The following is a 26,546-nucleotide window of genomic DNA, read 5'->3' as shown; positions in this document are numbered from 1 at the left end:
CGTCTGCTGCTTGGTTGGAAGCATGATTAAATTGATGTAGCCATACCTCCATCAAAGAATAAAGGTCTGGAGAAATTGCCCTCAAAAAACATGAGACAGTGGCACTGTACTGAACAAAGGGCAGTGCATTGATTGACTCTAAACTGAAGCTAAGCTACAGCATTAACTTTTGCGGTGATGGTCTCCATGTGTCTGACACTTTGACAATATTTAATAAAAACACTGCAACATCAAATACACACTACTATTAGAAACCGTCAGGTGACGGAGATTTTTGTTATTTTGTGTAAAACTTCATTGAAGGTGTTCAGGTCAGGTGTTACGTTAGATGTTTTACTGTACTGACAGTACCTGCCCTGTGTTGGTGTATTTCCCGTTGAATGCCTGTAGTTACAACAGTGCTCTAGTAAACATCATTGCCCTGTGTTGCCGAAGTGAGATTTGACAGCATGATGTAATGACAGAAAACAGTGTCACTGCCCTTTTTTTTTGTTGTTGTCAGGTTTAAATTTCTCCAGACATCTGTTGGTTTACATAGAGGTACACTACATATGAGTCATGGTGAGTGTTGGGAGTAGGTGATCTGTATAAAATCCTCTGTCATGGTATATGTAATTTTATATTGCCATATTAGTATATATCAGTTTTCGAGAAATTCAATTGAGATAGTTTTGGCAAACCCAGTGAATTTTAAAAAAGAAAAAAAAAAAAAAACATGCAAAAAAAAAGTTGAAAATTACGTGTTTTCATAAAAAAAGTCCTGCTCATTGATTCACAGCACTGCCTGCAATATCCTGATGCATACAGCGCTTTTAAAGAAATAGTTACCTTATTGTAAACAGTATGACAGAACTCCTGACAAATTTCTGTCTTCTCACTGTAGAAATTGTCATATCCTCCAACCCTATTAGCCACTGGATAATTCTAGATATTTTTAGCCTGGGTTTTGTTTTCCTAATTTTACTGTCATATAGTGATCACATGCTAAGCAGTTTGTCCAAAGGGTTAAATGGAAACTCAGTCCTTTTCCACGCAGTACCACCCTTTATTTCTACATTGCTTTAATAGATACAAATCATTTTTATGGTACTTTTTGGCATTAACACACTTAGCTCTTTGCTATGCCACCTTTTGTAATGTGCAAACAGTCACTTCACTTATTGCTCATATATGCTAGCAGACTTGGTACCAGTATCAGTACCAGAGATTATTTGTTAGGTTTATAGTGGACCTGTTGGATGTAATTTTGTGTTGGCATGAATGTGAAAGCTAGGGAAGTAAAGCCCAGGTCAAATTAAAATTTTTTTTTTTTTTGGGGGGGGGGGTAAGCATAAATGTGGCATAAATCTGTTATTAATACATTGTGCAAAGCGTAAACATGTCCTATTTCACATGTCCCATTTTATTTTTCCCTGCTTCTTTGCCTTTGAGTAGAAACCACAACGGTGTTATTTGGCAATCAGTCATTTAAATTAGACCTAATGGACACTTTTCACCTTAATTTTCCACTCCTGCGTTCTTTATACCTATGGTGCCTTGAAACTGACTGGTAGTCAGGTAAAATTTGGCTAGCTCCTGTATTTTTCTTTGATTTGGCACTCCAGATACATTATCAAGGTTATATGGTCTTCATGATTTATTGCCGCCCCCTCTCCCAAACCCCAAAAAGAAAAAAAATTCCCATGTGGTAATTGGGAATAAGATATGAATCGACGTCATTTTTCATTTTACTGTTTTTCTGTGGCCCATTTATTTGCTGAGTGCAATCAGCTTTTTAAAGGGAACCGAAGACTTTTATGTTTGAACAGGTTCCCTTCATGGTAAAGGAGCAGAGCCGCAGATTCATCTCACAATATTTAGGGTGCATAATGGGCTCTAAACTGTTAAGAACAAGATTTGTCTCTCATTCTTAATATAAGTGTTGCTAAAAACTAGTCACAGGCCTTTGAGGGTGCCTATGATCAAAAATGGAATGTAAAAAATAAGTTTAAAAGCATTGTGGGATATTTGTACAATAAACCACAGCTGAATGTTGTAACTCAGTCGACATTGTTTGCCCTGGAACCAAAGGTCGCAAGACTGCAGAATCTGAATGAACATTTTTATTCAAGTCTGTCATATGTTCAACTAAACTGGGACCCTGAATAATTTTAAAGAATCCTTGTCTGTTTAATTGTACTACCTCATGTTTCTACACATTTTCACCTTTTCTTTACTGAGCCATTGTTTATTTTTCCAACAAAGACATTCCTCGGTTAGAAACAAAACCTCGCAGATTTCAAAGCAATAGCTTTTTATTTAATGTCATTACAGTATTTGACGGGTGTGTCCAGTTTTACTTTTGGTGATAATGTGTTTAAAAAATATTACATAAGCAACACAGCTTTTTGGCTTCTGTCAGTTGCTTGACTGTTTCTTTCTGTTTTGCTGCTGCATTGTGAGAAATAGGTTTACACTGATACAGATGTTTACACACCTTTAGCTCAACAAAGGCCATGATGTACTATGGTTAATTTGCTGGAATATCTGTGAAAAACGCACCTCAGTTCCCCACTTTTTATTTCATTAATGTATGAATATTTTCTGCTGGGTAGAAATGATCGTCTTAAACTTGAGATGAGCAAATGGTATTGTATTCTAAAGATGTTATTCAGATTTCTGAGGAATTGCTTTTCTTTACTTTCATTTAGAGGGATATACTTAAAATATGAACATATTTAAGCAAACCCTTAAAATATCCCCCTCCATGTCCATGTAACTGCCTCCTGGATGTTTTCCTTTGGTGTTTGGATAATGTACCTGTCAATCTTTGCAGCAACATCATGTTTGACTAAACTCTAATGACTAATAGGTCACGTGTTTTACATGCAACACTTTTCTATGCAACTCTTCCTCCCTGGATACACTGTGGAACAATCCAGGTCTGGCTGATTTTGTTTTTGACCTCTGCTTATCATCCTGACAGGAAGTATACTAGACAATTGGTTCTTTTGTTCAGGTGTATGACTTGACCCTTTATTTCAACAGAATTTACAATCCTTGGTTGTACATGTAACTAAAGCCATTTGCTTGAATGAGAACATGTTTTTTTATTGCTGACTTTGTATATATCAGAGCTCAGTTTCAATAAAGGTTGGAAATACCTCTAATTGGTGTGAATTCTTAACATTTGTAGAACAATGACTCAAGTGTGGAGGAGGGGTGGGAAGGGATTCGTTAAAACTAAAGCTATGAGGAATTGATAGGCATGTTGTTTTGATGACTGTTGCCTGGGTTTGCCTGTTTCACCCTTCCCTGTGCACATATATGGGCATACCGATAGGAAGCAAGCTGATGATACTTTGCGCTTGGCATTATAATTGGTAGTGACGGTGAGATGAAACTTCATGAAGCACTGAACCATTCCAGCAAAGTGGTTTGAGAAAAGGTTAATTTCTTGATGCTTCATGTTAACAGTTAGACATCCTATTCCAGAATGTAAAATAAGCAAATGCAAATGTTTGTATTTTGTAAATTAAATATAAGTGTAAAGGAAACCATGATTGTAGTTTTTATTCTAAGCATAGGGAGGGAAGGGGGATTTTTATCTCAGAACTGAAGTCTTAACTCCTCACATTTTGTTGTTTACTGTATTTTTTAAGTTATCTCTGGCCCAACTATAATCAAATCTGGCAATAATGCATCTGTAATTTCTTAATAAACAGTAATTATATTAATTACTGTTAAGGCAATCAACATTTTCTATGCATCACATGTATTAATATCAGTTAAGTTTGGGTCAAGTGTAAAAACTCAAGTGTAACTTAACTCAGGTGTAAAAACTAAGCAGTTAATATATTTCCATTACATGTATAATGGAAAATGATTCTGGAAAAACACTTCCAATTTCCACTTTCCACCTTCCAACCCAATGGCCAGCTTGTAAAGGCCTGGAAGATTCATTTCTGTCTCTTAAAGTATCTCAGCAGCTGTTAGCCCATCAACATTTTGTCGTTCTGACCCGTGAGTACTCAGTAGTCATTACCACAATACTACATGAGTACTCAGTAGTCATTACTACATCATTACATTAGTACTCAGTACTCATCACTACATTATTACATGACTACTCAGTAGCCATCACTACATTATTACATGAGTACTCAGTAGTCGTTATTACATGAGTACTCAGTAGTCAATACTACATTATTACATGAGTACTCAGTATTCACTACTACATTATTACATGAGTACTCAGTAGTCAGTACTACATTATTACATGAGTACTCATTAATCACTACTACATTATTACATGAGTACTCAGTAGCCATCACTGCATTATTACATGAGTACTCAGTAGCCATCACTGCATTATTACATGAGTACTTCATTGTTACATGAGTACTCAGTAGTCAATACTACATTATTACATGAGTACTCATTAATCACTACTACATTATTACATGAGTACTCAGTAGTCATCACTACATTATTACATGAGTACTCGGTAGTCATTACTACAACATTACATGAATACTCAGTAGCCATCACTGCATTATTACATGAGTACTTCATTGTTACATGAGTACTCAGTAGTCAGTACTACATTATTACATGAGTACTCATTAATCACTACTACATTATTACATGAGTACTCAGTAGTCACTACTACATTATTACACGAGTACTCGGTAGTCATTACTACATCATTACATGAGTACTCAGTAGCCATCACTGCATTATTACATGAGTACTTCATTGTTACATGAGTACTCAGTAGTCAGTACTACATTATTACATGATATATGCATAATTTCTCCCAGAGGACTTACTGTACACAGTCAAATGTCCTTCCATAATTCAAACCACCACCAAAAGTAGTCATGTGGTACAGACAGGGAGCAAGGCTTCACACATCATCAGTCACGACATACGTCCAAAATGGTACACGTGTCCATATGCACTTCACTGGAAAAGCTCAGCTAGACTCAACACACAGTTTGAAGCCTCGACCTCTCGCGTAACATCACTATTATTGGCACTTCATATTTGCAGCTTACTGTTGTCTTATTGCTAAAAGAGGCAGGTAGAGTGAATGTAAAGTGTAAAATCTAAGTGTCAAAAGACCCTCATATGTAGTTCAAATTGTATTAAAATACATATAAATTACAAGGATTTTTAAGTATAAGGCTGTCACTCTATTATTTTGTTATTGTCAACAAATGTCATGAAATCCAAAACCAACATTCCATCTCTCAATATTTTCTGACTTCCCTATCCTGTCTGTGGCACATGTGTCACTGGCCCAGCATATGGTTGTTGGGGCAGGAATTGTGTTTGCTGCTTCGCAGGGAAATAAAGTTCCATGTTTTGAACGCGCCGTCCAGTCTTATCATCCTTCTTCAGCAGAGTGGTATGGACTGCTAGGGCTCAGGGCCAAAACAGCTGGTAACACTGAGGAATCGTCCAAGATTTACTCTGCACAAGAAAGGGAAAAAAAACATTCCCGCTGATGGAGGAAGAAAATGATGGCGCTCAGAAGTAAAGGCTAATATTGAAACTTAGACATATCAAGTTAGCAAGTCCAAATGTCAGCACCATCCATTTTTGGTGGATATAAGAGAGACTGTTCGAGCTAATATGGACTACTTTATCCAATGGCTGATACACCGTCAAAACAGACAGCAGCAACCCTTCCTGGCTATCATGGACCTAACGTTAGTCACAGATGGAGCAGCAGCCCATGCACAGACATTGCAACTCGAGATAGTATGGCCACTCAACCCATTGTCCTCAGTACCGACTGACCCTTTCCTAACACCGCCAAAATGGGAAAATGCAGCAAGGGAAATAACCTAACTCGAACCTCTGCTCTTAATGACGGTGGCCTATGAGGAAATTTGCCGATGCATCATTCCCTTGGCACGCTGTGTCACCTTTCATGCCATGTATGCCCCATTCTATGAAACAGAGCTATGGAGTACAAACTCAAGGTTTTAACACTGTCTTACACCATGACGCACCATTGCTTGTGTGACCTGTGTGAATACAACTAGTCTGCCTAGTCTGAGGAGGGCCAAGTCTGCACCACACAGCAGTTCATCTTACACAGTGCATGGTGATGACTTTATGGAAAGTAATGATGATGACCTTTATGAACAGAGAGAGAATTCCTATACAGCCAGGCGATTTTGATGGATCAGGCTCATGGAAAGACTTTCTTTACCAGTTTGAAATCTGTGCAAGGGCTAACCACTGGTCCACGAAAATCATGGCTGTTCAGCTTAGATTTAGCCTGACTGTTGCAGCTGGTTCCATCCACCTTAAAAACCCCAGATCTTCTCAATGAAGCTACCAGTGGATTTTAGTTGAGATAGAGGCCGCCTATCGGCAATGCTCAGAGCATGCAGCAATCAATGGCATCAAACTGAGACAAAGGATTAGGGGGCTGGGAGAAGCTTTGCACAGACAGAGAGACGATATCTGAGTAAATTTCTATTGTGTATTCAGAGTGTTTGGAGCGGGAGCAGGATGCCATCAGTGTGGATATCTTTATCAATGCCCTGGGAGATGCTGAGGTGGTGCCAAAGCTACTGGAGGAGCAACCAAGCACCTGGGTCAGAACCTACAAAATAGAACACAGGTATAAGACAACCAGGAGGGCTGCCAGAGCAGTCACACAGTTGATGCAGCCAGACCTGCAGCTGTTGAGCCCACTGATCTGCCAGAGAGGGTGCCAAGATTTCACCAGAAGTGGCGACCCAAGAAAAACAAATGTGTAAAGAAAAGCTACCCTTTGCACTGTCGAACCACACAGCATGCCCTGGGTGTCAGCATGGACCCAGCACCTGATCCAGACGTGCTGGTCATCTGTACCAAAAGCCAGGAAGATGAAATGAGTGTCCAAATACTGATACATTGACTTGAAATGGAATTAATTAGGTTGTCAAAAAATCATTCTTTCTTATCTTTTGATTACTGTTAATCAAAATAGAAAATAGGAGACATTTATTTATTGAAAAGAAACTGACAGAAACACCATTTTACATTCTACAAGTTTCCATCCTAACCATATAATTAGCAACAACCCATACGGTCAGTTTGTCAGATTGAGAAGAATATGTAGTAAAGAAGAGGATTATCAAATTAAGGTTGAAGAAATGTCCCAACATTTTAGACAAAGGGGATATGAGCAGTCACTTGTTTATTAAACTATTAAAAAAGCCAACAGAAGAGATAGAGGGAATTATTGAATCCTACCCCTGAACAAACTGAAAACAGAATAACTTTTGTATCTGAATATCGTATGGCATCTATAAGAGTTAAACAGATTAAGAATAAACATTGGAAAATCCTAGAATGTGACCCGAGTTTGAATCATTTGCCATCCTCTAGACCTTGTTTTTGCACCATAAATTTGTTCTGCTGGGGCTCTGCCTGCCAGATATCAATCCAGGATATTTTCCTCTCCAGCACACCTTCCCACCTTGCTAGTGCTCCCTGCTGCCGCATGGCCACATTCCGGCTGGTCCTTCTGAACAGGTCTGTTCCTTCTCCAGGACTAGATGGCATCTGTCCTTGCCACGGGCCTTATCATAGCAAGGTTTTGGGATGGCTGCCAACCCTGCTGATCCAGTTGCCACCATGCCCACCAAAGCCCTGTGTCTAAGCTGAGACTCTGCTAACCCAAGGCCTTCCCAGGCTCTCCATTGCCTATCCACACCATTATGCCTGCTGACGCCACCCTGGAGTCTTATGCGGAAAACATTGATGCTGCATATAGGGAGCTGGAGTTTTTTGCTATTCCCATTCAGTGCTGCACTGCTTAAGCTGCGCAGCAGACCCAGCCATCTGCAGAGGTAGCTACCGTTCTTCCTCTCCAGGGTCTACACTGTTGACAGGGTTACCTCGTACAACATAATATGCCAGAGGACTCAAGATAAAATGCCATGTTGTTACATCCAAACCTTAAGCTCCTGGATGGTTGCTTGGATTGCCCCTGCATCCCTGAAGCTACAGTCAAAGACCTCACTTAGGCTCTTGACTAGTTTACCAGTGATGGATGGGATTGCAATACCATCCAAAAAGAAGCAAAACTTGTCCACCGGTTTTCCCCTATGGCTCTGGATTTAGCACGTTGGAAACTCTTCCTTGCCGAGGAGATGGTTTTTTCCAGGCCCTGGAGGATCCATCTACTACCAGGCACCGAAGGTTCGGTAAAAGTGAGGTCGTCCATAAAGACTCTGATGGGCGAGGCAAGTGTGAAGAGAATAACTGAGAAGGTGCACCCAATGATAATCCCCTTTTCAAGCCAGTGCCAGTTTGATGCTGTATTCCCAGAGGTGGTTCTGAGCTTGAGGTTCCCGTAGTAGTTCAGGATGAGGTCCTTGATCTTGCTGGGTATATGGTATCGATCCAGGGTAGTCTCGACCATCGCAGCAACAACTTCTTTATTTTTCCTTGCACACGGGTGTCAGGAGCTGTTGAGACTCTGCCAACAACTCCTGCCTTATAGCAGCTCTAAGGGGACACACTACCTCAAAGATTGAAACACATAGTAAACACAGCATGGTCAACAGTAATTACATATGTCGGGCAGGAAATCCAAAGTATGGGATAATTTTGAGAGGGTAAAGGACGACCCCTAGAAGGTGACATGCAAACTCTGCAGGCAAACATTCGCCTATCATTCGTTGACCTCAAACATGGTTTAACGTTTAAAACATGCAAGTTGTTTAATGTTAGCCACTTAGCATTGCCCCTCGCTCCAACATTCTCCTTGCATGTTATTCTAACACATTCAGAATCTTTACCATTTTTGTCGGTGTCGTTAACAGGCAGCTCACTTTGTGCGTGCTCTTGTAAAATTTATATTTTAAAGGCAAATTATTACGGTTTTATTTTTCTCTGTAATGTAGCACGGTGTTAACAATGTTGTTCATAACATTCTGCCTCAGCCCTGGCACTCAAACCATTTTCTGATGCCCCCCAAATATATATATTATATATATTTAAATAATGAAATCAATACAAACATGCAATGACTAGTTGACTAATGGCTTGAACTAACAACTATTAGTCTACTAGGAAAATCTTTGGTTGGGTGCAGCTTTAGTAAACGGTATGTTACATTTAGTACGTAATAATTAGTACACTCTTGTTATCATGGAGTGAATTATTAGTGTGTTGTATGCGGTTTTCTACTCAAGTTACTCAAGCATAATGTTTTCTGTAGCTTGAGCATGAGCTCTGACTGGGCTTAGTTTTAAAGTAGGCAGAATCCAGAGCTGACACCCCGTGATTTGTGTAATTAACCCCCAACAACGACGCAATCATTTCCCCTCAGAGTTTTCCAGCACTGAAAGGATGTACATTTGGAATGTGACAAGTCAAACTTTGTCAGACAGACAGCATGCAAAAGCAGGATTTCTACACTACACTACACACATACATATTGCTGTAATATATCTATATATATATATTTCAGCATCCCTTTGAGCTGGAGTGAATTATCTTAATTTTACCAGGTAAATAAGTGACCAATGAGCCACTAATCCCATTGATTGAAGCAGCCAATCAATCTTCACTGATATGCAAGGATGTCTCAGTCTGTTAATGTGACTGGAAGCATTAGTGAATTCCATACATATAGAAGCAAGAAAATTGAGTGAATCCTTTGGAATAGCCTGCATTTATGTATAAATTTGTCTTAAAGTATGGTCAGATCACCATCTAAGTTACAATTATGACCAAACACAATCTATTTTGACTTATAAAAATCAATAAAACATTTTGAGTTTGCTGTTGAACCATGAACCACTGTGAACCATGGCTCAGAAAAAAGATCTCCGAAGACTTAGGGCCAAGAATTGAATTATTTGCATCAAGCTGGAAAGAGTTCCAGAGTCATCTCAAAGAGTTAAGATACTAATCAGTCCAAAGTCAGACAAACTGTCTATAAATGGAAACGATTGAGTTCTGTGGCTGCTCTGCCCGGAAGTGGGCTCCCACTAAGGTGGCTTCAGAGGCACAACACAGAATGCTCACTGTGGTAAAGAAGAAGACCAGAGCAGCAGCTAAAGGCATAAAGGATTCAATGGAGCTGAAAAAAAAACATCATGCCTGAAATCTGCCGGAAGAGCAGCTCGACGCTTTACAACTCTCCTGGGAAAATGTTTCGGTACTGATGAAACCAAGGTTGAATTATTTGGGAAGAACATGCAGCACTACTTATGGCTTAAAAAGGGCACTGTATTCTATAGTGAAAATGTCATCCCAGCAGCCAAGTATTGTTGATTTATTGCCTATGTAGCCCCATAACAGTACATATCATGAATAATCGCACAAGAGTTATAGCCCAATTTTTATGAGTAGTCATTTAGCCTAATTTTTATGAGTAGTCATTTACATATATATATATATAAAGCAGAGATATATAATAACAGAGATTGGAATTTATTGCATGACATCACATTAGAAACAGGGGTGTACCACGTCTCTGTCTCCCAATACATACATACATTTGCATTAGGCCCATCTTCAATCACTTTCTCAATTTCCTTTGTGTTGGTGTTTACACATTTTCCATTCATTTAAAAGCTGTACTCATTTGTGTGTCCCTTAACAACACGTTCTGGCTAGCCTACTATGCTCTCTATTTATCATACTAAAAGGAATACATGCATCTCTCCAGAGCGCTTACATCCTCATATTCAGGAACATTTTCACCTGTCCCTGAAGAATGCTACAACCATCCCCTAGAACCTGTTTCTGCCTAATGCAACAAGCAGCTATTTGGGCAAACAAACAAAGCCCAGAAAAAAGCCCAGGATCAGTTATCAGTTAATGTATTCTTTTACCTTATAAAATATACAGTAGACACAGTTTCCAATACTGCTACAAAAAGAGTTTAAAAAATACTGCACCCAGGAATAACATATTCATTTACTAAATTCTGGTCTAAACTCAAAATTCTAACAAAGAAAACACATTTAGAATTTAGTTATACAGAATCATTAAAGACATTATATTTCTTTTTGTATTTTTTTTACCCATATGTGAACATATGCGATGTGCAATGTCCCCATGTAATGTGTAAGGTGCACATGCTATTTTGACTACCAATCTCACCCAGATATGTAGAATTGCAACACAGACGTAACAAGCTAAAAAAAATAATCTATTTTGATGAATGTATTCCACAGTAACTAAATATCTATGTTCTAGGCATTGTAATAATCACAAATATATTTAAGGAATTTAATTTACTTGAATCATGACATATCCAGTCCAATAAAACAAAGACATTTAACATTTATTATCCAATAGCATTGTGAGGCTAAACAATAGTACCAATTGACTATGTAAATGTGGTCTTTAAAATAAACCATTTACAAACATTTTTTAGAATAGTTAAAAGTGATGTAAACAATGATCTAGTATGGTGTTCTGGCACCTTCGATTAATCAGTAAATAAATCTGATTGGTAATTTCATACAAAATATCAAACAAATTAATTTTTCATGTACTGCAGACTGGCGTTCCTTCCAGCTGATGCCGTTGAAATACATATTCAACAAATAAGAAAGTAAGTCACCCCACAGGCCCTTCCCCAATTCAACACATATTCTTTTTCCATTCTCATCCAAAGGGCACACAATTTGTAGTAGCTCTGTATTTTTGGTCTGGGGATCCACTAGAATAGCTTTACATGATTCAAAATTCAAAAAAAGACTTTATTTATCTCAAATTGTCTGTTATGCAGCCCCTCAGTTGAGCCTGTGACTGAAACAGGCAATTTTAGCTCAGGCCTCCTTAAGAGGCCTCTTTAAAAGCCTGCTTACTTCCTATTGGCTAAACATATGGAAGCCTGCTGACGGTCAGCACACCCAGCGCTTGTGAGCACCACCTCCTCCTCTTGCTGGTGTGGAGGTTCTGAAAGCAACCTGTAAAACTAAGACACAAGTAACTGAAACTAAGAAACAGAATATAATTGACTGGAAATGGCAACTTCATAAATCCATCTGTACATGTTTGAGCTCAAATCCGATCCACAATATTAGAGTGGACAGCACGAACATCCGAAGCAACAAAGATTACAGCAGAAAGTCTCTGTTTGGTAAATATTATGCCCATTATCTGCTTATTGTGTGACGTAACAGAGGATTTAGTCTTTCAATCACAATCCATGTATACATTTTTTTCTATATATGCCCGTGTTATTGATTGTAAATGTGGGAAAGGTGCTAAAATGCTAACTGAAGTGGAAAAAGTCTACTGTCAGGAAATACTAGAGTTAATGTTTCTAGTAAAATGTTATTCTGCTGTCGCCAAGCGACTGAATAGTAAACCTGCACCGTTGGTTATTTGTATGCAGGAGTACATTAAATGCTTATAATACTGCTCGAGTAGACTGTTTTGGGAGAATGCACTGTGCTTAGAGCGTATGACCGTATAAAGAAATCTATGATGAGTTGATGTCAGCTAGTCGTGGAAGTAGAAAGAACTGCTGAGAACATAGCATTTGGGGCAGTCTGACACCTGAGCTTTTGTCTCACAGGGATTACTTTTACATACATTACCACATTATTCGAAACTTTGGCCACATTTAATATGGACATCTAACATTGTAACATTATATATACATATATATATGGCAGAAAATTAGGGAAAACATAATAGGTCCCCTATAATCATTTAAAAAAACTAACTAACTTTTAACTTTATGGAAAATGCTAGGTCAACTTATAGACACAAATTGGCAGACCAGAATTTTCATATTGTTTGTACTGATAGATAGCTAATGTTAGCTCAGCAATACTCCTCAATTTTTTTTAATGAATCAGTGCCATTATCTTGCTGTCTCTTACAGTTTGCCTAATGTTATAAACAACATGGTCTCATTTTCATTGGTGCCAGCAAAACAGAAATTTCTAAATTTATTAAAAAACTGAGATATCACATTGAGATAAGTATTCAGACCCTTTGTTACGACAATTTAGCTCAGGTGCTTCTCATTTCTCTTGTTCATTTTTGGGATGTTTCTACACCTTGACTGGAGTCCACTGCTCATAGGATTGCTAGAAAGGCAAATCAATACCCCTGTTTAACTACAAAAGACCTTCGGGAAGATTTAGCAGACTCTGGAGTGGTGGTGCACTGTTCTACTGTGCAGCAACACCTGCACAAAGATAACCTTCATGGAAGAGTCATCAGGAGAAAAACCTTTCCTGTGCCCTCACCACAAAATTCAGCATCAGAAGTTTGCAAAGGAACATCTAAACAAGCCTGATGCATTTTGAAAACAAATCCTATAAACTACTGAAGTTAGAATTTAATGAAAAAAACACCTTTCTAGCTGTTAAGCAGAGGGGTGGATCAATCATGCTTTTGGCTTTTGTTGCAGCCAGTTGCAAAGGTACATTTCACTTGTAGAGGGAAGATGGGATTCAATTAAATACCAGCAAATTCTGGAAGCAAATATCATACAGTCTGTAAATTGCTATCAAGGAAGACAGCTTAATTAACATGAAGAGCAATATCTGTCCAGTTGGTGGCTATGGGTCATCCTTCTGACCTTGATTCTTTCAGACAGAGTTTTCAGTTTTCTGTTTCTGGGAATTTGGTGGATTCAATGACCCGAGAAGGAGCTTGTATGCTACGATTACACACAAATTACATTGGGTTGGCTTTGAGGGCTTATTTTGATATTTTCTTAGACTCCATATCCTTATATTTGACTACTTTAGGCATTGAATTACACCTGTATGTCAGAGAGATTACATGTGTGGATCGAAATTCTATCCTTTGGGTAAGGTTTGGAAATAGTATTTTGACCATCGTGTAAAGAGATACATTTACGGAATATTTTCCGTAAATGTATGCAGAGCAAGTGTGTCGTTATTTAACTATTTAATTGTATTAAATTAAATGGTTAAATAATGACACACTTGCTCTGCACACTCACTTATATTGTCTCTTTGGTCTTATTATTGGTAGATTCTAGTACAAACAGTTGTGGAAAAAGGGTTCAGTTCTTTTACTTATGATGAATAAATACTTCTGTACTTTAGTAACAGCAAGTAAGTATTATCAGCATATTTTACCAAAAGAATGAAAGTGCTCATTAGGCAGTAGAATATGCAATAAAATTCTATCAGCTATATATTATACCACTGGAAAATTGTTACTGTGGCATTAAAGCTGTATTTTTGCAGCATTTTAATGATGTAGTTGGTTAAGGTGGAGCTGATTGTAGCTATTTTATATACTCGCAGGTGATTTAATTAACTGAATAACAATGTATCATATTTTTTATGTTCATTAAAGGTTTTTTAAATATTTATCCGCCAAGTAACTCAAGCTGTTAGATAAATGACGTGGAGTCAAAAAGTATATCACTACCTTCTTAGAGGAGTAGAAGAAAAAAAACAGGATAAAATGGAAATTCTCCAGTAAAGTATGAGCACCTCAAAATGTATTTGTATAAATGTACTTTCCACCACTGGGCATCAATTATTACTCAAGTCTTATGATGTGTACGTAAACGTATTGCAGAAAGTTCAAATCAAATAAGAACACTGAGTATGACTTTACTCAGTCAGGGAAAGAGTCCCGAAGTTGCTTGCTAGGTGGAGACAAATACCCATCATTGTATCTGGCATCGTTCACGTTCATCATGATATGCAGTTGGCCCACACACACATACAGGCATTTGCAAACATCTATGAACTGCATTAGCATTCCAGCCGCTGCTTTAATGGACCTGGATGACATCTGTAATAATAGTGGTGATATTAACACTGAATGAAATGACTGTGTGTGAGGTGAAAGGAGTTACTCAGCTACTCTGAGCCTTTGGAGATTTTTATGGTAACATTTACATGTATATTTTAAGACACTTGGGGGCAGCAGAACGCTTTAACACAACATTAGCTGTGTCTGAAACCACTTATTTATTGTTCCCTATATAACAAGCACTCAACTTGATAGTGAGTCTCATACCTGAGATTTGAGAGACTATGAAATTTGAATAATTGCATTATGGGATTATTAGCAGACAGTACTTTCTGCTACTTCCTAGTTTTTGAAGGGCAAAAACTAGGAAGTATAGAGCATACAATTCTGACCCTCACAGCAGTGGGCAAATACAGAAAATATTTGAAATAGGGAGTGATTTCAGACACAGCCACTGACACATTGACATATCACGTTACTAAGTTGATATGGCTAACATGATTGCAAACACTGGCCTGTTTACACATCCAGTAGACATGGAGCAGCATTAGCATCCAATTGTAGTCATGTTTCTGGTGACCTGACAAGTATAAGGCAAATACTCACTCTCCTTTTATCTCTTATCTTTTAGTCTCTGCCAACGTCTGGACTATCTGAAGCTAGAGTATCTGACTCTTTAGCTGCTAAATGCTTCATCACATTCTCCAGCTAGTTGACAACTTTGTCTATTATCAACAGATTCGGTGCAGGTTTGGCTGAGCTTCTTCGTGTTGCTAAACAGGGTGAATGAGAGCTAGGAAACTGAACCGGAACAGTAGAGTAGTGAATGTAAAACCAAAACAACGAGCTTAAAGAGGCTAAAAAAAAGCTCTGTAGAGCTGAGGAAAGCGCAGATTCTGTTATGAGTGGCTTCCATGTTACACACAGTCATTTGATCCATTGTTGGTATGAAAAATATGGATCATTGCAGTTTTAATGTCGTTGTATCGGCAGCCAGTTTAAAAAACGAAACAAAAGAAAAAACCTGCCAAGCACCAAACAACAGACAATTATTTTTTCAGAACGGAATATTGAACTCCGATTTATAAAGTGGCCGCAAACACAACCCTCTAGTGTTCAGAAAATTGTTATTGCGACTTCAATGGAAGTATTTGATCATATTTGGAGATACTGACAGAAAGGGACCATTTTTGATAGTGTTTAAGTCAGACAAAGAGAGAGAAATTAAGTTAAAGAAATGAAAGGCAAATCTTACTGATTTTTTCCTTTAAACAGAACCTTTTGTCAGTCGGGAGATAACAGAGGTTTACAAATTAGCCCACATTAGCATTGAACCTAGCTCCTTTTCATCAGCCATCCTAACACATGTTGGCTAACTAAGCACCTTTCAGCAGTGGCAGTGGAAAAGGTTTGCTACAGGAATGTGGAGATAGGCCTGGAAGTTTTCAGTCTTCTCCTGTAACTATTTATTTTGCAGTCCACTGCCTGTGACATCAGAACCTAGACTATATAAATGAATGGAGGTAGGCAGCTTTAATAGATACATCTTCTCCGAGAAGAGAAGAAGAAGGGTGTGAGAGGAGACAAAGGAAGGAGCACAGACGACAGAGGTGATGAAGATGGGCAGAAGGGACGCCCAGCTGGTTTTTTCTTTGCTGTTGTGTATCTTCACCCAGGTAAGACCTGCCAAATGAGATACATATCCCAGCTGTAAAATAATGATATTATTAGCCAGTGGCATCAGTCATATACTGTAACTACTTGAATATCGTATCACAGAATCTCTGCATAGTGATGTGGTGAACTGTTTTGTGTGCAATATGTGAATGCCTGCCATGATAAAGGTTAGGTTTGGGTTTTTTCTTCAGATATAATAAAATACGTTAGACTGTGATTATTGGAGGCAGCAATGCAAAGCAAAGGACTATTAAAGGCCATTAATCATCACCAGGAGGAGAACCACAGCAGTAATGCCTCAGGAGGTAGGGCAGGATTTTTAGTCTGGCTTTCCTCAAAAAGGCAAGAGTAAAAATTGCAAATCCAAATAGATATATATGAATATGAAATATATATAAATATCTAGGGCTCTTACTGATGAACAGGTGTGTGTGTGTGTGTGTGTGTTACAGTTCTTGCTGGTTCAACAGGTAGAGCTTTGGGAGGTACCTTAGTCAAAGGAAGAATGTGAAGGTTAACCATTCCACGCTTCAATATTCAGCTGAAGTTCAGGGCCTTGGAAATCTTTCTATGAATCAGTGCCATCAGAGATTTTTTAGTGTTCGCCAATATGCAGCTGTAATTCAGCTCCCCTCATTCATATGGTATATTCTCCTAAACACCACAACGTTTGTTTTTAAGTAAAACCTCCTTGTGCATCTTCATTACACAGTAAGAATAAGGTTGTTACACTGTTTTAACCCAAACTTCAGTTTTGTTTCGCAGGTCCAAAGAAAACTGTGCACATCCAAGGTGATAAAAACGAATCTACAACAGTAAATGATGTTGTGTGTAATTTACAGTAGCTGTAAGCAGCGTAGATAATTATTTGCCCAGTTGAGCTCTCACAGTGATTGGATTTGTTCAAAGCGCATTCTCATCTCTGATACAGAAAGTGATTTCATTTTGTTCTTTGTTGTTGGCTGTTGAAATACAAAAGATTTAAGTTAGCAAGTTTAGATTTGACTTAATGGAAAAACATGATCTGACATGTTAATATGATGATATCCTCAAATGGAAGTCATCGGGGCCATCTCTTGGCAATACTCTGGGACCTGGCTCTGAAACATGTTGTCATTTAAAGCTAGAGGTAGACTGTACTATTAGATTGCTCCATTATCAGTGAAAGAGAATGTAGACACAGCATTAGTAAAAGCACTAATGAGCATGAGTGAAAATGCTCTTATAGCGTTTACGCTTTGGTGGAACGCCGTATTCTTTCAAGTTTTCACGTTGTTTGCTTTAATGTGGGGTTTGGGAGTTAAACCATGGAGCTAACCTCCTCTGTTTTATTATCTTCTCCTTTAGAGAGGCAATATAAAGCAGGGCTTTCCTGTGTGTTCCATTTGATTGAAGTGAAAAGTCAAATCTGCTGCTAAATACGCCCAGCAGATCGTTCAGCAGATAGCCAGGTTCAGGAGTGTAAACATTTCGCTGATTAAAGGCACACGTGCTTTTCTGGAAATCAGACTTCATTATACAGGAGACAAAATTCAAATCTGCCTCAGCTTGAGATACACCAACTTCTCCAGTGAAGAAAAAAAAACAACCCTGGAACAGCAGATCATTTCTGTGTCACATGGGAGCTTTTAGGATAATGACCTTTGAAACGTAGGCTTTCCCCCCAGAAAATGGAGGTGAGTGGAAATTTGTGTGTTTCAAATGATGTAAAATGATGTTTGAAAAAGCCAACAGCATCATGTGTTTGCATAAACAACGTCCGAGTTACTCTGGACTTGTGTTCACTGGAACTTTTCCTTCAGTAGAAATTAGTTCCAGTGAAAATTATTCACAGTGATATTTGTGGATTACCTTTACATAACATGTCTTGGTGCCGAATCCACTCCAGGACTGGACCTCGTTTTAATACCAGAGGAGCCAGTAAACAGTAAGCAAAACAGTTTACTGAGCAACAATATGAACAGCAGCTGTTATTTTGTTACTCTGACTTTAGGTGTGGTGTCAGCTGTGTACTGGGCCATGTCAGTGTCCAGCCACAGTGCCGCGATGCCCTGTTGGCATTCCTCTGATGTTTGACAGCTGCGGGTGTTGCCAGCTGTGTGCCAGGCAGGACGGTGAGGCCTGCACCGACCGGCTGCCCTGTGACACACAGCGAGGGCTGCAGTGTGACTACAGCGCCAGCTTCCCTGGAGGACCGGGACAGTGTGTCGGTACGAACAGAATACACTCAAACTGAAACAGATTAGTTGGGGTTAAATACCTGCAATACTACTTTAAATACAACTAATTTTGACAAAACTGCAAGTGATATGACAGTTATTACTATAGCCCTTATTTCTACTTCTCATATTATTGACATTTTAGTCACAGAGCCAAGCAGCCATCTTTGTGAAACATAAATGCCTGACCATCCCCTCACAACCCCACAAGGTCACTTGCCGGCACTTTGAAGGTATTTTTGATGTTATATATATATAACATTTATATAACATATATAGATATATTTGATGTTTTGACGAGGCGGACAGCATATATTCCATTTGTTGCATAATAAAAAAGTTTTTTAAACATTTTACCAACTCACAACTCAAGGTCAAACATGGTTATCAGAAGTGACACATTTTTTGCTGGGTTTGTGTAAAAAAAAAACAAAATTTCAAATATCTTAACTTTCAGACTCCGCTGACCACCTGCATAAAAAGATATTCAATTTCCTGAACAATAAAAAAGATTTTTCACGCTTTCAAAGTAATGAATGTCTTTCCTCCGCCTGACATATCATGCACACATACAGTACATTAGGTGGTAATTGAAAGTGATGTACAGACAAGTGACAAATAACAGGATGGACGCCAGTCTTCCTAAAGATGGTCCCTCATTTGCTGTTTTGATTTTGGATGATAGAGAGCACCGTCTAACACATTGGTCCAAAATCTCTCATTGGTGTTCAGTTGGGTTGAGATCTGGTGACTGTGAAAGCCACAGCACATGAGTCACATCATTTCCATACTCATCAGACAATTCAGTGACCCCTCCTGCCCTGTGGATGGGGGCATTGTCATCCTGTTTCTCCACTAATTTTTCAGGTTTTTCCCTTCATTTGTCACCTGTCTGTATGTCCTTGTATGATTTTTAATGCAAAAAAAGGGAAAACGATATTATTACAGATAAATCAACTGTATAATAAAAGATTTTAATTTAGTTGCCTGTGAAAGTTAATTCTTGACCTTAAAAATCAGGACAGAAGAATGTTTAAATCCAAAGACTGCCCTGTCCGCATGGGCATCTTTGAATAAGAGCTTTCTGCGTTTCTGACTGATTGCCAGGTATTTATCCTTCAGAAGAACAACTTAGCTCTGTGACTCAAATGTCATGATAATGAGAGGGAGGCCCAACCTAAGGTTGCCACAGCTGTTAACAGTACTACTACTGCAATGACAACTACTGAATGTTAGTATGCTACCAGTACTACTACTGCTGCTGCAACTGCTACTACTGACAGTAGTGATGATGCCTACTACTACTAAGCAAATACTGCAGAGGCAAATGTAATATAGAGCCAGATATTAGAGGGGGAATATTTTGTAAATTAGGCCTTTAATAAGGATCTCAGTCATAGTCAAGTTCAAACAGCTATCACTAAACCAAAATTGGGGAAAGCACCTGGAGCTGAAAATATACTAAATGAAATATGAAATCCCCCCAATTGTTTGACATTTTAAGCTAATTATTTTAAAGGTTTTTCAAATCTGGCCAAATACCATCTGTGTGGCTTACTGAACCAGAGGCTCATGTTGTATCTAGAGAAGGAAGGCCTCCTCGTGGAGGGGCAACATGGGCTCCATAAGTACAAAATTAAAAAACAGAAGTCAACATGTGCATGTTTGATTGACTTTTGATATGATCGATAGGAATCTTTCCGCTTATTGTCCTACTGAATATGGGCTGAATGTTCCCAACCTCATCAGGGGTGAAACCAAGTGATGCTTTTCCCCCCACATTGGTGGCGATTCGTATTAACGATTGGCTTAAGAAATTAAAGCTTTATTTTGTGGGATAATGTGTGGAAGGGGAATGATAAATATTCTTCTGTATGCAAACGACATTGTTTTACTGTCAGCATCTGAAGAAAAACTACAACAGATGCTACCCTACACTAGTGAATGGTGTCATAAATGAAATTTTCTTTTCATAAAAAGAAAACTGAACTGATTCACTTTAGGAATTCCTCTCCTACCCATCGTACTTCAGTTTAAAGTTGGATCAAACAAACTGAACTATGCAGATTCATATAAACATTTAGGTTTCTATAATGATGAACATATGAATTTCATAAAAGGTTTTAAGGATCCTGCTGAATCAGCAGGTAGAACTTTAGTGGGAACCCTGAAGGATGTTATTTTTCAAACAGCTTGTGTGTTTCCTGTGCTTGATTCCACTGCCTGGGTTCAGGGCTTTAGAAATATCTCTGTGTGTGAATCAGTGCAAAACAGTGCAATAAGTTATTTTCTGGTTGTGCATAAATATGCACCAAAGTTGGCCGTAGCGGAGGCCATTTGCTATTTTGTTTTTGTATATGTATTACCCAAAGATACGACTACTATCACTACTGCCACTACTACTGTTACTAATCATGACACCCATTCCTCATGGTAAGAATACCAGGCATTGCATTTCTAGCCTACTTTATGCAATACTGTTATGCATTCATTAGGTTATCAATAACACTTTATCCAGTTCACCATTTCGGAAGTGTTCAATGAAGAAGTGGACACCATTTCTGTTTGTTTCTTTTAAAAGCCTGTGTTGTTTGGTACAGACACCTTTGTTTTCAATGATTTGATTAGGCAGATAAAATGCTCAGTTCCTGACTATACTGCATCATCATATATCTAGGAATTTCTTGATAATGTGCTTATAGTAATGGCTGGATATCGACAGATCTCATTTTTCCAGCAGGTTATTTGTCAGCATGTTTCACATAACTCACTCCATACATGGCACAGCAGTGACATAGAGAGCCTATCACTTTCACCCAGCTAACATTTCCTCCTCTCCCCCTCTGTAATCAGGTCAGAATGAGCTGGGCTGTGAGGTGAATGGCAGGAGGCTGGAGGAGGGACAGGTATTTCAGCCTTCCTGTGCCCTGCTCTGCCACTGCCTGGGAGGAGGTATGTCCTGTGTACCGCTCTGCAGCGACGATCTGCAGAGGCCCGCTGATAAGTGCCCCAACCCCCAGCTGGTGCGACTACCGGGGCGCTGCTGCAAAGAGTGGGTGTGTGATGGCCTGGAGAATAATATTTCCTCAAATCCATCAGCAGGTAAGGAAGCTAAAGAGCTAAAAAACAAAACAAAGATTACTGGAAATACATTTCAAAATATAAGTCTGTGGTTAGGCTATCAGAATAATAACTGCAAGAACAAGTCAAGCTTCTAGGACTCATGAATGAGAAAAATATGGCAACTTTGAAGACTGCAGAGGCTTTTTCATCTCACCTCTGCTAAGTTTCGAACAAACACACTGAAGCATTTGGATGACATTCAGCTAATTCCTGTGAAGCTGCCAATAAACTCAGGTCAACATGGAGTCACAGTCAGCTACCGTAATGGTTCGGGTTGCTTTTGGGTTGTGTTCAAGTAAATACATTTCAAAACTTGAAGAGGTGTCAGGAAGATCAAACATCTGTGAGAAACATCTGTAAGCACTATTCTTAGCAATCTAACCTCGTCTGAGCAGCAGTTTACAACATTTCAGACTGCATATGTGCCAAATTTTCTGACCCATGATCTCTCATCAAAGCCATCCACTTCAAACAACTTTCAGCTTGATGCACACAGCAAATATTTTCCTCTTCTGTGTTTCTTTCCAGCAGAGCAGGCGCGTCAGGACCACGGGGGTGGGCTGTCTGGCCTGTTGTTTGGCCCGATCTCCAACTGTATCGAGTGGACCTCAGACTGGAGCCCCTGCTCTCACAGCTGCGGCCCAGGTGTCTCCACCCGCACCACCAACAGGAACTGGGCTTGTCTCTTTCAGACTGAGACCAGACTTTGCCAGGTCAGGCCATGCCAGACTCTGCTGCTGGGGCTCCAAAGACTGAAATCGGTCAGTGCATAATCAACACACATTACTCAGTCCCAGTGCTCAAACACTTGTCAATACATGTCCAAGCAAAGTCCCACCCAACAACGTGTGTACAATTTGCAAATACTTCAGGTGATGCACTGCATTTCTGAGCTGCCAACGGTGCAACATTTTGACCTCCGTATGGATTTATCTTGAACTACATGGAACTCAAAAACCTCCACTATAAATAGACATTGTAAAAGAAATAATTATATAAATAATTGCGTGAAATTAAAAGAACTACTATACTTCATTAACTTATTTAAACTCATATTACTGTTAAAAAACTTGATTTCATTACTAGTTTTTTTTTTTTTTAACTTAATTTTCATGTCAAAATGGTCTTTTTCAATTTTCTTTTTCCTAGAAAATTTTATTTTGTAATGACACTTTCAATGACTCCTGTCCAAGCAACAGGCCTTTTTCATTGCAGACGTTTTGATTTGTCATAACAGGAAAAGCACAGCTGAAACTGATACCACTGATGACACCAAGCACAGCTGGGGTTAGGGTTAGGCTCCACACTGGCTCACTGGCATGGACGCGTGGCTGGAATGCAGCAAACATTGATGTCACTGATTACAAGTCAAGTCACTGTCAACTAACTCCTGTTAGCAAGAATAGCCAAAAAGAAAGACACAGCACTCTCTCTAGTAATAGTCTTCATAGTGTATCATTTTCCTGGGGAACATATGTGGAATAACAGTACCAACAGGGTCATTATCAATTCACCAGATAGCATAACCAGCTAGCATCACAGCAAAGAGCTAGCTTAAAACTAGTCACTTCCATCTACAGACATTTTATCACTTAGTACTTAATTTAACCAGATTTATAATCAGACATTAAATACAACCACTCAATAAGATATTTATTGTATTTTTTAAACTCTTTCCTGCTCAGGATGAAAGACTAATGGTACAATAAGGGGTTAATCATCATGGTGGAGATTAGCCCAGTATAAGTGAAATAAAAAGCCAAACACAAAAAATTTATCATCAGTCTTTTAGTGAGGTGTGAAAAAAATTAATTGGAGTCCAACTAATGCTAACATTAAACATAAATGTGCTCATGTGCTGTTAAACGTTAGCTTGTGGCATGGGTGATATTGTGTTTGTCACTGTGTTATAGTAACACTTTTCATCCTCAACTGAAAGGGGTTTAAAAAAATACAATGTACAATTTTTAAACATTTTTTAATGTAATTTATTTAGTGACAGAACTTGAGCGCTGTCAGTGACACTGACAGCACAAGTGATGATATGTTTAATCAGTTTTTTTAATCTCCTGTGATAACAGGAGATGTGATAACAAGCTAATGTGTTAACAGGCTAATAGCATCACCTGCACTTTGCCACACACACACTACAAGGAAACAATATTTGGCTAGCTTTGGGGACAACAGTGACAACACAAAATCTTGTCATAGTTCTTAGAGAAAAATGCAGTTAAAGGAAGAGCTGCACTTCACCTCTGGTGATCCTAAACGAAGGAATTCTACTATAATTTTGCTTGTTACTGTGTATTTCAGGGGTTGAGCGTGTGTGAGAGCAGCTATAGTTCACCTCTTTCCATTCAGCTTGAACACCAGGGCTGCTGGAGCACCAGAGCCTACCGTCCCAGGTTCTGTGCCTTGACCTGTCCGGAGGGAGGCTGCTGCAGCCCCTCCCATACTAGGACAGTCCGGATGGTTTTCCGCTGCCCCCAGGGCAGGCTCACCCAGCAGCAGGTGATGATGATCGAGTCCTGCTCCTGCAGCATCTCCAACTGCCCCCAATCCCCAGCCACAGCTGCCCGGACTGTCCTGCCCTGGCTTTGAGGGGCATCCAGCTACAAGACAGATAGGCAGGTCCCGTCTGTGAGGAAACTAGAGGATAAAGATGATCACATGTACACACATAACAATGTGGCAGTGCAGGAAGTTGAGTCAATGTTTCAAAATTATGTAAATTCTACAATAAGGATGTAAAACTTGAGACTCCACAATAGTTGTGTAAATTTGAGGAAGTGTATCCACATGTGCAAATACAACGTTTTGTATATGTGCACTCATGTTTGATAGTACAAACTAAGATTTATGCAATACTCTGTATCCAGATTTAAAGACAAGCAAAAAGTAACCTTATTCACATTTTATCCCATATTACTCTATTTCTATGTTCCTGTTACCATGTTAGCATTTGAATCCTGTCCACTCAGATTTGTACTGATGTGAAAATGTGTCTGACCCTGCACAACTGGGACATCAACAAGCTTAAGTGTCTGTGATAGTTTGAGAAAAACAAGGCCTCAGTGACAATACAGTATCATCCATAGGTTCCTGATTAAATGTTGTGAAGACTTGCGTTTAGCTTGAGGGCTCACAAACCAACAGAAAGCTATTCACCCCTGCATTTCCCCTCAGCTCCACAGAGTGTTTTAGTGTCTTTCAGCTCATCGTTTTGGTTCCAACTCAGAGCTCTCATAACTTTGTTTCCAGCAGCAGCAAGCGACAGCTGTTTTCAGTGAAAAAGCTCTTATAAAGCCTCTGTCCACTACCTGCTCAGCAGCAAACAGCAGACAGACCCGGTCAAAGACCAGCTGGTGCACACAGTGGAGCCTTTAGCAGCTAAAGAGCCAGATGTTTCCCTCAGGAGCTGGTGGAGACTAAAAACAGAGAGTAAATATAGGACTTGCATTCATCAAGTTCCTGGATTAATAGAATGATGAATTGCACGCTTGTCACAATAACTTTATAAGGTGACAGTATTGTTGATGTTGATGTGTGTACATCTGCTGGCCTTAAGTGGCCAAAAAATTAAATTAAATTCCATATGTTATCCTCTGCTCCAGCCCAGTTCTGCTACATAATTACACAGGAGAAATGTATAATTTGTAAGTTTGGGTTTCACGTTAACAACCCTCAGTCTGTACGCCATTAAATGCCATGCCAAATGCCATTTTTTTGTCTGTCTGTGTGGACTGAGAATTTGCTTTCATATAGCAAAATAAAAATACATTCATTTTAAACTGTTTGCATAAAGCAGTAACTATAAAAATGTTCTCATTGGTTAACAGCAACCCTGACTAACAGCCAAGCAGTAGCCGGCAACACAACACAAAATGAGCCCCAAAGATTTTGAAGTGCAATCCACATTAGCTCTCTGTCTGCTTATCTACAAACATGGAAACATATCCTGCAGCTTGGCCTCTTGAACAAGCCGCCATACAAACATCCTCAGGGGAAAAATTGCACCGCTGACATCATTTGTAGGTTGGATGCAGGTTGACCAGCATATACAGTGAGGTCTACATAATTGGCATAGCAAAGCAGGCGTATAACATAAAGATGTGTAACAATAATGAGACTAATAATAAAACTAATAATTATAATAACAGGGTGAATAATAATACTAATAAAACTAAATATAATAATAGTACTGATAATCATAATAATTGAAGCAGCGGGTGTTGAGCAGCATCATGGGGGCAGTAGGTGGCTTGCAGTCACAGATCCAGACTCTCTTGCACCAGGGGCAGAAATACCTGCAGAAAACGACAGGAAGAGAGAAGAGAGAGACGAGAAAGAACAAAACTACGGGAGAGAGAAGAAGTCAAGTTAGTATTACAGTAAGTAGTAATACCTTTATTCGTCCAGTACTTCAATCTAGAATCCATACAATATGGTTTCAATTCTGTATCATGTGTTTTCTTTTTAAAACAGGGCCCAAAAATGTAATTGTTTGTTATGACGTCAAGACAGGTGTGTAAGGTAAAAGGGGACGAGGGGGCTCAATAGGTCTTGATAAATTATCGCTAATTTGTGATCCCCAAAAATTGCTTGTACGGGGATACCCTTGCATTCTCTCTGCAGCTGTGTAACATCAACTGGGAGAGCGTGGCAGTGTGATAGTGTACGAGGCATGGACATGAGGCAAGATGGCCTTCCATCTTACCTCATGTCCACCGCCACACTAAAGAACTATAGTTTTTTAATTTGGCAGAATGCTAATAATCCCTAAGATTATACCACCTCCCGTTTTAGCGATGC

The 26,546-nt window shown here is 39.1% G+C and overlaps 1 protein-coding gene across 1 annotated transcript; it reads left to right on the top strand.

Moving 5' to 3' along the window:
* The first annotated feature begins 16,334 nt into the window (after window positions 1–16,334).
* On the top strand, window positions 16,335–25,228 carry LOC120807310 (CCN family member 5-like). Its single transcript, XM_040159100.1, has 5 exons — window positions 16,335–16,391; window positions 18,386–18,602; window positions 21,465–21,713; window positions 22,263–22,495; window positions 24,048–25,228. The coding sequence occupies exons 1-5, from the start codon at window positions 16,335–16,337 to the stop codon at window positions 24,333–24,335; spliced, it is 1,044 nt and encodes a 347-aa protein (XP_040015034.1). The 3' UTR covers window positions 24,336–25,228.
* Window positions 25,229–26,546: the final 1,318 nt, after the last annotated feature.

This window comes from Xiphias gladius, chromosome 21, assembly GCF_016859285.1.
Source record: "Xiphias gladius isolate SHS-SW01 ecotype Sanya breed wild chromosome 21, ASM1685928v1, whole genome shotgun sequence".
Classification (NCBI taxonomy): domain Eukaryota; kingdom Metazoa; phylum Chordata; class Actinopteri; order Istiophoriformes; family Xiphiidae; genus Xiphias; species Xiphias gladius.
The sequence above is the reverse complement of the archived record's forward strand: the minus strand, read 5'-3'. Positions and strand labels throughout refer to the sequence as shown.

Excerpts from the sequence above, each read along its gene's own strand:
- LOC120807310 (XM_040159100.1), top strand. The coding sequence starts at position 16,335 with ATGGGCAGAAGGGACGCCCAGCTGGTTTTTTCTTTGCTGTTGTGTATC. Across the intron at positions 18,603-21,464 it reads AGGACCGGGACAGTGTGTCG|GTCAGAATGAGCTGGGCTGT; the intron begins GTACGAACAGAA and ends CTCTGTAATCAG. Across the intron at positions 22,496-24,047 it reads GGCTCCAAAGACTGAAATCG|GGGTTGAGCGTGTGTGAGAG; the intron begins GTCAGTGCATAA and ends TGTGTATTTCAG.